We start from the raw sequence: 13,553 nt of genomic DNA on the forward strand, positions 1-13,553 counted from the left end.
AACTGCCTAGTTGGAACGACAACCCTTGTGGATTCGATACTCTGCTTACATTTTATTACTTGATAAACGATTTGATACAATTGTCTAAATCCGACTATCACATGTGTCAAGGGCCTAATTGTACTTACACAAGGTCGGTCTAGTCGCAAGCCCCTTGTTTTTTTCCCATCCTTGTGGCTAGTTTATAAATTAAATAAAGTATAATAAGAGTTGTGTTGTTCATTTTGTTTTTTTTTTTAGTAAATCAAACACATCTTTGTCTTATTGGGTATAAGATATCAATCTTCTTAGAATTTGGGTTAATTAGCAACGTGAAGAATTTCCACCACTTATAAACACAATTGCATGTCTTATCTAATTGAACATGAGACTCTTGACACAACCTCTCACGCTCACGACCAAAACTAGATACAGTAGAAACTCTTTGAATTAATACTCGGTAAATTAATAAACTCTCTAAAATAATAAATTTGTCCGGTCCCGACTTGGGCCAATGTATAAAATTGAAAAACTCAATAAAATAATAAGATAATAATTTTTCGGGAGATCCCTTTATAATCTTCGGTCCCAAGAAAATCATAAATTAATAATTCATAGAAACTGAAAAAAAAAAATATTAAGAATACATTGAACACATTTGTTCCTCTTGTTTACATTTATTGTACTTCAAAAGTCATTATTGATTTCTAATGCATATGAACACAGTAGTTACTAATTTACGTTGAGTCCCAAGGTTCGCTGCAACGTAATTCTAAGAGGCATAGACTAATTTGCCTTTTTGTTTGATATGTACAGTATAATTACTTAAAAACTCTTTAAATTAATAATTATTAATTTATCGATAAATTAATAACTCTCTAAATTAATAAATTTCTCCAGTCCTGACATTATTAATTTATAGAGTTTTAACTGTATATGGATCATGTTCTAAGTGAAATGATGTTGTAACATGATAGCAGGTGACAAAACAGATCGTGGATAAGCTTTCAAATCATTTTATAATTTAGGCTTGACCTTATTCAACCTTTACAAAATCAACTTGTAAGATGAAAATTAGCAACCACTTATAGTATATTTATGAGATCTTATCTCATCTAATGTTAGACTCGTAAAGAATCTAAAAAATTATATGCGTTAAAAATGTATTTATATAAACGGTTTTGCTAACATGTGTCTTAAAGACACTTATTAAGAATTTTAAACTTTTAATATATTAAATACACTATTTAAAAAAAATTATATTTAGATTTTGAATATGTGTACTTAAAACACGTGTTAGCGTCTATTTTTAAAGTAATGTTAACAACACTCATATATTTATTAGGTATGTCATGCCACTTTGTGAATTGATCCCATATAAAGTAGTGAAACCAACCAAGTATTACATCCTATAAGAAATCGAATGTTATAAAGAGTGTGTTAAAATAAATTTTGTTAGCATTATTTTGATTTTTATGTGTGTTTTGGTGGCATTATATAGAAGTATGAATAACAGCTGCAAGAATACCCGAGTGCACGCGCGCACACAACAAAGCCATAAAAGTCAAATGTCAAAGCGTCAAACTTTGTAGCTTCTCCTTACTAACAAGTCATGAATAATTTCTTTTTCTTCAAAATTTTCTTTAAGTTTCGTTAATTAAATCATTAATTTTTACTACTTTAGCCTAGTTTTATTTATTTTATCTCTCATCAATCCCTTCCAAACTCCATCATTTTCTTCCTTTTCCTTTTCCAATTTTTCTTCTATCTCATTTACTTGACCCCATCCTTTGAATATATCTATAAAAAGCCTCTACCCTTCTCTATCTTCTTTGTAATAAGCCAAAAACCTCTTTCTCTTTCTCCTAATCTCTCTTTCTTTTTCTCTCAAAAACATTGCTTACCTCCTCAAACTAATATCAAAGCAAACTCTCACAAACTTCTCAAATCAAAAGCTAACTAGCTTATCTTTTGATTTATCATCACTTTGTGTTCAAACATATACATATCCAAAGTAGGGTTAACAAAATTTCAATATTTCATGGAAGTGGAAGGAAGTGTAATAAGCAACTCGAACATCACCATGCTCCAAAGTGATGATGAGTTGGATCTTCGAAGAGGACCATGGACCGTCGATGAAGATCTTGCTCTCATCAATTACATTGCAAATCATGGTGAAGGTCGATGGAACACTCTTGCTCGTTCAGCTGGTAATTCATAACTTTTTTTCTTTCATGTATATTTTTCTAGTTTTTATGGAAGAATAATAAGAACTATATATTATATTATGGACCACTATAGCTGTTTCATGATTGCAATTGTTGATGGAAAATCATATACTTCCACTATTTTCTTCAACGCTATGCTTGATTTCTAGCTAGTTAATTTCTATAATTGTGGTGTGAAAGCTCCTTCACTTCTCGTCTTGTTTCATCACACCAATCAATTTTTTGGAAAAAGCCAAAGTTTGCGGTTTTTTTCTTATGAAGAGCACCATATGATAGTGATTATGTTAGCCAGGACTTTAATATAAGGCATATACTTCTGTGTGTGGTGGGGCATAAATAAATTAATTATGGAAATGAAATACCATATAACTATAGGTGGCCCATATATAATTGCTTGGCTGCATCACGTTTATGAAAATAGAAAAGAATAATGAATTTGAATTTGATACTACAACGCAATATCATATATTTCCCGTATTAAATAAAGTAAAAAAAATTTGCTCTTTATTTTACTTGATTTGTTTTTGCTTGCATTCTTGAAAACTTTACCAATTGAAGAAATTTTGTTTTTGTTATAGGACTCAAACGAACTGGCAAGAGCTGTAGATTGAGATGGTTGAATTATCTTCGTCCAGATGTTCGTCGTGGTAACATCACACTTGAAGAACAACTTCTTATTCTTGAACTTCATAGTCGTTGGGGAAACCGGTAAGCAATAGATACATGCATACAAACATACACATCAAAGTTATATTATTTTGTTGCAATTAGAATAGTTAAGTTATGGACTAAAATTTATTATTACAGAAAAAGAAGAAAAAAAAAATCTTTCCAAATTCGTCGTTAAATATTAGAGACGCGAAATTAGAAATAAATTTCATTTTTTTTCTGTCTTTAATTTATTTTGGTAATTTAATCTTTCTAATTTTAAAATGTTGGTCAAATTATTGTGTCTAATTAATTATTTGATTGATCAATTAGATGGTCCAAAATTGCACAATACTTACCGGGAAGAACAGACAACGAGATCAAGAATTATTGGAGAACCCGTGTCCAAAAACATGCCAAACAACTCAAATGTGACGTAAACAGTAAGCAATTCAAAGATGCCATGCGCTACCTTTGGATGCCAAGGTTAGTGGAGCGCATCCAAGCTGCCGCATCCACCTCCGCCACCCGAGCCACCGCCACTAATAATGGTTCACCAAGTGGTACAACAGCGGTCACCACCAACAATACGACATATAACATAAACAACAATTTTGATGTTCATAGTAGCGCGAACATGTTAACCCCAACAATTATGAACACCAACAGTTTATGTGGTTCACATGTTACACAACGTTATACTCCAGAGAATAGTAGCAATGGCGCCGCGGCTGCATCATCGGATTCATTTGGGACACAAGTTTCGCCTGTCTCGGAATTGACTCAAGATTATTACAATGTCCAAGTTGGTAGTAACAACAATAATAACCCTAATTCTGATTATTACCAACAAGCTCAGCAATTTGGGTTTTTTGATTGCATCACTAGCCCATCTGGATTGTTCCCTCAAATGGATTTCAGTTCCATGGAACCAAACACTCCTTGGATTCAAGGGGACACATCTGACAATTTCTGGAATGTTGAAAACATGTTACTCTTTCAACATCTCAATGACATGTGAAAGTAAGGAAAGAGGGTTATTATGAAATATATTTTACAGATGATAAATTAATAGAAGTAGAAAAATGAGCAAATATAATAAATTCATATGTAGGACACACATGTAGATTTTAAATTAAGGAATATAAGAACAAAGAAGAAAATGTGAATTACGTGTTTTAAGTTTGTAGATTTTCTTTTTCCTTTTTGTTCTTTAATTTTTCTTATTTTAATTAGAGGGGTGTGGGAAATATTTGTAATTTAAGCTTTCTTTATGTAAGATTTCATTCTTTGAAATTATTAACACTATTCTGTTTTCTATTATATTTTGATTCTTATCTTAATTCCCTAGATATATAGTGACTAGCAGTAGCGAGTGAGTGAGTGCATTATGGATTCATATATAATCGTACACATTAAATTAAAAAATAATATAAAGGTGTGCATAATTGATTCCCCACAATATACCCCAATCCTTCTTCATTTTTTCAATTTCTCATTAGAAACGTTATGAATTTTTAAGAGAATAATTTGATGCAGAATGAAATTTATTCTTTTAATCAATTACAAATCATCATTTGTATATGATTGAGATAAGATGAAAGTCGAACTTTTTAAAATCAAACGGTTAAGATTGAAAGAAAGTGTGAAATATTTTCCTTTTTAAAAACTCGTATATATTCATTCATTAAGTAGTGTGGGGGGGTTAGAATTCACCTTTTTCAAAGTGAATAAGTGGAGTATACGGAGTTCGAAACCTAATTCCTGCATATAACAATGCATGTCTTTGCCAACTGAATTATGCTCACGGAATAATTTTTTTCTTTTTTTACTCTATCAAGTATTATATGGATTATATAAGGAGTTCCACTTTTGAAACCCTGTCCATGGGAGCTGAACCAACCCTAAAGTGTTTCTAGATTGTTAAAAAGGAGGTGGAAAAGCAAATGTAATTTTTTAAAGACGTGGTATTGAATTATTGGTTACCTAGCACCAATACTGAACTTGGCTCTTATTATTGACAAAACATTTAAAGGTTCAAACATAAGCCTCTATTATTAGAGTAACCTTGCTAATTATCAAAAAGCTTAATCTGCCACCTAAGTACGATTCAAAGGACCCTACCCTAATTATCTCCACCCTTAAATTGTTGGAATTCGTACGAACAAAATTCCACTCAGATCCAAAATTACCAACTTTCAGTCCAATCCATTTCATAGAAGGAGGGGACTAAGATAAAAGATACCCTAATGGGTAGTTTTGTAAATTCAATAAGTGCACGTGCATGATGAGTTGCAAAAAACGTGAGGGAATAGTTGAGTTGGAAAAAGAGAAGAAAGAAGAAAAAAAGAAAGAGATGGTCGTGGCGGCGGGGAATCTTTGTAGGCCGCGTGCCTATACGAGAAGCCTTCTAAGTGGTCCCGTAGGGTAATGTGTTTAGAACCTGACACGTGTTATGTCAAACAAGTCTTTGTTGATTTTGATTTTTAAAAAGAGAAAAATGAAATACTCTATAGCCCCTTTGTTCCAAAAATTAAAGTTCTTTTATTTTGTTTGATTAAAGTAAAAATTAATTTCTTTTACAAACACAATATTCTCAAATATTACTCATTCCAATCCCAAATACAAGAGAAGATTATTTTTCAAATTCTTTGAATAAAACACTTCATCAAAAGCAGGGCCGGACCCTGGGAGTGCAAGAGGTTCTACAGAACCGAGCCTCCAAAAACGATGGGCCTCAAAAAAAATTATAATACCCACCCCCACTTAAATTAAAAAATTACATGTTACTTTTTTTTCTTCAGTACACGTATGAGTTTTTTCTAGACTCTAGTTCTACTTTCTGGACATAAATTTGATGCTATCAAACCACCATCAATTTGTATAATCACTTAATCAGTCAATTTGAAAGGTTATTTCATTGAAAGAATCACAACAATTATTTCTTTTTCGCATAAACTATTCGCTTTCCCCTTTCCTACGACGTAGGAGTGACATTCCAAATGACACAGTTAGGTAAATTTCACCTCTCTTTCACTTAATTTTATTTTGTTTTGTTTCATGTTTAAAAGTTCTTCTGATTCTGACTTTTTAATGAAGCTTAGCTACACAAAAAAATGCGTTTTTATTTTACTTGGGCCTATTTTAAAAATAGAATCGAGCCTCCTATTTCATAGGAATGGCCCTGATCAAAAGATATAACATTATTCCATTCTCCCTTGTTGAATTTAAGCACATCTAATTAATAAGTTAAAGAGATTATATTATCTCATTTAAGTGCGTTTGGGTATAATTTCTACTTTTAATAAGTGTCTTTTAGTAAAAAAAGTATTAAATTAATATCTTTTTTTACTTAAAGTTAATATCATTTAATTAATTAGTCTACTTAAGTTGGCATTTAGAATGTGCTCCTCTCAAATTTAGTTTTCTCCGATGTTAATTTTGGTGACCTAATTTAACTTCTAAATAGGAGGCTTTATATTTTTAGAAAGGCAGGCATAAATTGTTATAAGTAGTGCAGATCCTATCTACTTCCTAGCTAGATCTGTAGAGCTTGCAGCAGCAATTGCACAAGCCGTCCTCTATGTATTTACACTGTATGTATGTATTTAAAAAAAAAATAAAAAATGTATAGCACGATATCAGCTGTAGTATAGCTGGTTTGTACAAAAAAGACTAGATTATACTCCCTCTGTCTTTATATATAAGTATTAGTTAAAAATTTGTCTTCAAATATAGGTCTCTTTTTAAATTATTAGATATATTTATTGATTTTTATTCAAATAAACCCCTAATGAAGTGTCTTGGAATATGAAAGCAAATTTACTACATATAAAGGGTATTTTAAGTACATCTATACACAAAATAGACATATTAACTACATTATTAACTTTTCTTAATAAGAATGGAAGAAAAAAAACAAAAGATGCTTATATATAAAAACGGCTTAATAAGAATGGAAAAAAAACAAAAGATGCTTATATATAAAAACGGAAGGAGTAGTTATTTTCTTCCCAAGATCAAGACAGGTATTAGTGCGTCTTCGTCTTTTAGGTTTTATTGCCAAAGAATAATAAATTTGTAAAAGATAATTAAGTAAAATGTAAAATTGTAAAAAAAAAAAAAAAGCATTATAGCAAAACACATTATTATTTTTTATAAGGTCAAGATAAGGTTTTTTTTAGAGTATCCAATATTGTTCTTAGGTTATTCCTTTTATTGTTGTGGATAGTTATAAAAATGATCAAATATTTTACAGGAAGGTAAAAATTGAAGAAAAAATCCAGTCCAAAAGTATGCATCTCTTCATATATATATATATATATATATATATATATATATATAGGGGTTTGCTAGGATACACCCACTAGTTTTTATTAATGTGTGTTTTAGCAAAGATATAACTAAAAAGTTGTTAAATACACCTTAAGGTGAATGTTGCTAAAACACACCTTCTAAAAAATAAGTGGGTGTATGTTAGCAACTCCTATAGGCATTTGCTAGGATACACCCACTTATTTTTTAGAAGATGTGTTTTAGCAAGTTATAACTAAAAAGTAGTTAAATACACCTTAAGGTGTAGCTTGCTAAAACACTCCCACATATAAACTAGTGGGTGTGTTCTAGCAAATCTCATATATATATATATATATATATATATATATATATATATATAGTTTAAATGAAAGATAAAAATAAAATAAAAAGTTCAATCCAAAATGGTGTATTCTTTTTATATATTGTTCTATATTATTATAAAAAAAAATACAACGTAAGTACATTTTAAGATAATAAAAAAACCAAAGACGATTAATATGTTGGAGCACGAGTTTGAATTCACTTTTCATTTCTCAATTCTCAAAATGAAGATGAAGGAGAAAAAATAGTTAAGAAAGAGAATTATATCATGCTCTATAAAGGATTACTTTGTATTACACTGTGACTCCTATTTATAGCAAAATATAATGGGTCGAATAGAATGGACCAGTGATTAATTCACATCCACAAATAAAATTAGTCATAACACGACATGGACCAGTGATTAATCATATTTTTTTGTTTTGAAGGAGGACCAGTGATTACTCATTGTGAAGGAAAAAGAACATAACATCATTTGTATGCCAATTGTTTTGTTAAAAACAATACCGTAACAATTATATTTGAGACGAAGAACGTCAATTGAATTTTTTTACACTTGTTATTCAAAAGCTTTACTCTTTTTTTTGACAAAAATAAACGATATTCATTCATTCAAATTGATAGAGTACATCGATACAATACAAATCCAAATTCGCTAAAAACAATAAGGATGAATTTGTGAACAAACTCACATCATCCATGTTAATAGCATAAAACGACAAAGTACCTATACCTACCAATATGACTAATATGACTATATCCATGTCTCCGGAATACTCATGTCTCTGGATCTGCAACGTTGACGACGCCAAAGTCATTGTCATCGATTGAATATGCACTTGTTCAAAGATAATCTTTCAACCTGAATCAAATAAACACCGCACTAAGACGGGAAATCAAAAACACACCGCACAAAGACGGGAAATAAAAACAAAGAGAGTCGTTCAGAGACGACGAAATCACGAAAACAAACGAAAGAAAACAGAAAATATGTGAAATCACTTATTCAATTAGGATAGAAGGAAAAACAATTCGGATGGGTGATTTTTGGGTCAAAACTGACCCTAAATCACCCCTCTGAAAAGAAGAAGAAGAAAGGGGTGACGACTAGGGTTTGAGAAGGAGAGAAGAGAGAGAGGAAGAAAGGAGAGAAGAGAAATTAATCACCCATTCAAAAGCTTTACTTGATAATGATTTTGTAGAAATATTTATTATATTTCATTTTATTACTTGAAAAGATACCGAAGAAGAAAAAATACCACGACATGTAAAATTAACCAAATACATTAGTGTACTTAATTGAACTAAGTATAATCTTTTAGAATCAATTCAAGTTGTTCATCATTTTCTTGAGTCATGACAGGATCTTTGTTCACATCAATTGACGTTGCAACTATTTAGATACACAATAAATTAGATTTTTCCCCTACCAAATTTATTTAATACCTTTTCGATTTAAGTGTTTTTGATGCATAAATCTCATTTAAATAATAAATTTACAATTCCAAACAAACTTTGTACACCAAAATATTTAATATTAAACTTTTCTTTGATCAACAAATTTCATAAGCTCTTCAAGATCAGTTCTGTTAATTTTTAGGGATGGCAAAGCGGACCGATCCACTATGTTTAATCCCGCCCAAAAATGGAACGAGAGCGGCATAATCGATTTAGGTGACCGAAGCTCTTCAATGATATACTTTTACCAGTACTTTTAAAATATATGTATTTCGTCATTCTCATTTTAATTTCACACGAAAACTTAATCATATCTCACTATCTTTACATCTTCAGGCATATAAACTATATGTACAAAAAAAAATTTGTTAACTCAAAACGAGTTTAATTTCATTTGAATTTTCTCATTTCATTTGTCAGTTGTCAATATTTCCTCGACCTGTAATTTTTAATAGACATAAGTTCATAATGCTAATTATCTATTATTACATTATATGCACAAACATCGCCAATATTGATTTCCTTTCAGTTATATCGTATTCCATTCATGAAATAGTTTATCGAGATCTTTTGTTTTGATGAAGTTCATGTACATAATTAAATCTTCTGGAATTGAAAAATAAATTATATTTAATTCTTTTTATGGAATTATCATAAGTCTTCACTTTGGTCATCTCTCTTTTTACCTTTTTTACTTTTTCGTGAATTTTTTATTCTTGGAACTTATTTGCCTACCATGGTTCAAACCTGGTTGAGACTCATTTGCAATCTTAGATTTTCCAACATTGAGTTATATGTTCTAAACTTCTATTCATATTGGTTTATACAAGGATTAAGATGAGATAATTAATACTAGTTTATTATAAACAATTCGTTTAAAATTATCTCAGTTTAATATTAAGAAAACTATTTCATCAATTGATAGTCAACCTATTCGACTGTAAACAAATATCTAGTTATTGACTCAAGATATTTTATAATAGATGAATAATATATTTTTCCAATATTCCTTCTGTATTTATCTCAATGCATTATATTGGAATATACATAACGCATCCAAAAATACAATTACATGAGAAATATTAGGTTTTTTTTTTTGAAGCCATGAGAAATATTAGGTTATTAACCTAAAATAAATTATAGATTAAGGGGGAAGACTTACATATAGTAACTTGTTGGCTTGATACAAATCTGTATTTCAACATACATGATTTCTTATTCCAAAAGTAGAATTTAGAAGTTATGGACTCATAAGTATTAATCGGACTATTAACTTTAAACGTCTAAGGAATGAATATTCAAATGTTTTTTTTATGAACATACACTATAAGATTGATAATTTTAATTGACAAATGATACTTATCAAATACATTCTGAATAATTTAAAAAATATGATCTTAGTCAAATTTGTTGAGAAAACAATCTCACAAACTTTTGGTTGTGAATTAACAACAAACATCAATATCACCATTTAGTTTTTCCATTAGTTAAAGTACAAAATATATAATACATATCACCGTTTAGTTTATGCATTATTTAAAGTATAAAAAATATCTAAACAATCTACATGATTTTTTTTTTAAGAAGAGCACACTTTAAATTCTAAGACCTTGAGGAAGAGCACACTCAAAGTTCTCAAGCTAAAACCATCAAACAGTCTACATGATTGATGTACTGATTCACAAATATCAGCTTTTGTTCGTTCTCAAATTGTGAGAGATTTCAACTTCCTTTGAGAATGAGTAACACATAAAAGTTAGGGTTAATTAAGTTTTTAGTCCCTATAAATATTCATAGTTTTGTTTTTAGTCCATACAAAATAAAATCGTCCCTGTGACATTTTCCTTAAGCATTTTAGGGACCAAAAATGTTGATGAAAATTTTTGACAGGGACTAAAAATGCTGATGGAAAATTTTTATAGGGACTAAAAATGCTGGTGGAAAATTTCATAGGGACTAAAAAGTGTGATTTTATTTTATAGGGACTAAAAACAAAATTCTGAATATTTATATGGATCATTTACTTAATTAACCCTAAAAGTTATTAGGTTGAAGAATCTTATGTTTCTTTACTAAATATCCATAAAATAATAACTATTTTTTTTCGCATCATAGATCTGGGATAACCCAGTTGCCTAACTGGTCTTGTCAACGAAAATTTTGAAAAAATCTACAAACTTCTGATTTAGAATAATGTGTTTCAATTGTTCTGATTCAATTGAATTAATAATGAACAATAAAATGAAAACGCATTAAAAAAGACCTGAACTCATTTACAGATATGATAATAACCTAAAGGAAGGTAGGCCAATGCTATCCCTAAACAATAAAAGTGTAATGAAAGAAGGTGGAGAATTCCACCATTGTGAAGGATAAAGAGGCAAACTCTGTCCATTTTTAAACATTGCATCATCTATTGCATTTCCTTCCCTAAATATACTATGTGTACAACAAGAATTCAAATCCTTGCTATCACTTTGCAATTTTTCCAATTGTTGCGTAAACACCAAGGAACCTCTTTACCTCTTTGGTTTAAGGCTTTAAGCTCTATATGTGAGTCTATTTCAATCCATAGTACATTTCTCCAATTCGGTTCCTTAGCCTTTTCAATATCAAACATAATAGCACTTTTGTTGGGATGTTTTAGTGCTTTCCTGGGGTTTTTGGAGAGTATGTTTCTGTTTTAGTGGCACTTTTGTTTTATAGGTGGTTTTTAAAGAGGTTTTTGTTCGAGCCAATATCTTGTATGGCAACCGATTTCTCCTTCATTGTTTTTTTTCTCCACCTAAGCTTATTAGTGCTTCTCGCACGGGCTTTTGGTTAATAATATTTGGCCGTTTCAAAAAAAAAAACATAATAGCACTTAGCTCTACAATTAATGCTATAGCATTTCCATTATTTTGAACAAATCCCCGACCAATAAATCTAGCTTCACTGTCCCGGAACACTACTCCAATTGAAGCAGAAGGAGGAATCCTATTGAAGAGCCTGGTAAATATGATTAAAGTAGTATAATGTTAACTTCAAATATTATAATTGATTGACTATTGAGGTAGCCAAATAATGTAACTATTCAAAGATAATGAGTTTTTTAAAGTCATGAAGCATATAAACTTCAGGTTGTGCCAGTCTTGTATTGAGCTCGTCTCGTTATCCTACAATAATAACTACATAATGGTCCCAAATAAATTCTAAATATTTGTATTTCGAAGCCCTCAATAATAGAGTAATGTCCTGCAATATATATATATGGGTTATGATAGAAGACACATTTTATGAAGGTGTCTTTTATCAAGTTACTCTATGAGCATTTGTGAAAAGACACCAACTTACTTTTAGGAAGGTGTCTTTTATCAAAGTTATAACTAAAAAGTGAAAATCACACCTTAAGGTGTGACTTGATAAAAGACACCACCAAAGGGTGGCTTGTAACATAACCCTATATATATATATATATATATATATATATATATTTTTTTTTTTGAGGGATAGTGCAATATTATTTGAAAAGGCACAAATCTTTTTCTTTTTTTTTTACAGGTAAAAGGCACAAATCATTGAAATGAGTAAAGAGACTAAAAAAACCAAGTGCGTAAGAAGAACCTTAATTGATGGTTCTTTTTTTTTTTTTGGTTACAACCTTAATTGATGGTTCATAAATAAACATCTACATCTTCAATTAAAAACATAGACATATATTTTTTCTCAAAAATAATTAAAAAAAAAAACTATAGTTTATTTATATGGATAGACTACGTCATTAGAGAATAGAGAACAGTAAAAATAAGAAGTCCAATTTGCATACTAAGAAAAAACGTAAAATTACATGAATGATGCCAAATAAAAATACAATAAACACAGTGTGCGGCGAATCCAAATTGACAAACAAAAAAGATACAAATGTGTCTCGAGGTAAAAGAAACGGCGAATCATTTGTTTCAAGCAAATACAGAAATCAAAATTTGAAAAACCTAGAAGATGAATATCTCACAGATGTGGAAGCATGCAAACATAACTTGCATGCAAAGGATAATTGGCCAAAGGGTATCACGCCTCTCAGCGTGGTTGCCTTACACAGTAAGTTATTTACTCTATGGAAGGATCTAATGAAGTGGGGAGTGATTTCCCAAGGTAAACGTTTTTATGAATTTACATTTTCTAGTCTAAAAGACACGAGAAGGGTTAGATCATTGAACTCTTTGAATTTAAACCCTGGTTTTATGAATTTATTTGCATATACAAGGGATTGTAACCCTAGCTGGGTAACTATGGAAATGCTTAAATAGATAAAAAAATTGTACTCATTCTGAATTGATAAGGCACAATTGTTGGGCAACTATGGAAATGCTTAAATAGATCAGAAATGAGTAGTAGACAACACCTAACTCCAAATTTTAGGCTACTTGACCAAATATATTCACCGCTACCTAAGACAAGTTATAACCCATAAAAGACCTCAAAAAGTGTGCGCACTTTAATTCACGTTTAGAATCTTTTCAAGGTGTATGGTCAAGTGGCATGTGCATGTTGACCAAAGAGAATACCATTATTCCATGTTTAGGAAGTACAACTAGGTAGAAAAATTGGGGGCTTCTATGGGAC

The 13,553-nt window shown here is 30.3% G+C and overlaps 1 protein-coding gene across 1 annotated transcript; it reads left to right on the forward strand.

Annotated features, from left to right (window-relative positions):
• Positions 1-1,813: 1,813 nt before the first annotated feature.
• On the forward strand, positions 1,814-4,178 carry LOC146945185 (transcription factor MYB78-like). Its single transcript, XM_085743541.1, has 3 exons — positions 1,814-2,189; positions 2,786-2,915; positions 3,189-4,178. The coding sequence occupies exons 1-3, from the start codon at positions 2,021-2,023 to the stop codon at positions 3,874-3,876; spliced, it is 987 nt and encodes a 328-aa protein (XP_085599667.1). The 5' UTR covers positions 1,814-2,020; the 3' UTR covers positions 3,877-4,178.
• The last annotated feature ends 9,375 nt before the right edge of the window (positions 4,179-13,553 follow it).

Source organism: Medicago sativa, chromosome 2 (assembly GCF_051527215.1).
Source record: "Medicago sativa cultivar Bolivia chromosome 2, Bolivia_mono, whole genome shotgun sequence".
NCBI classification, from domain to species: domain Eukaryota; kingdom Viridiplantae; phylum Streptophyta; class Magnoliopsida; order Fabales; family Fabaceae; genus Medicago; species Medicago sativa.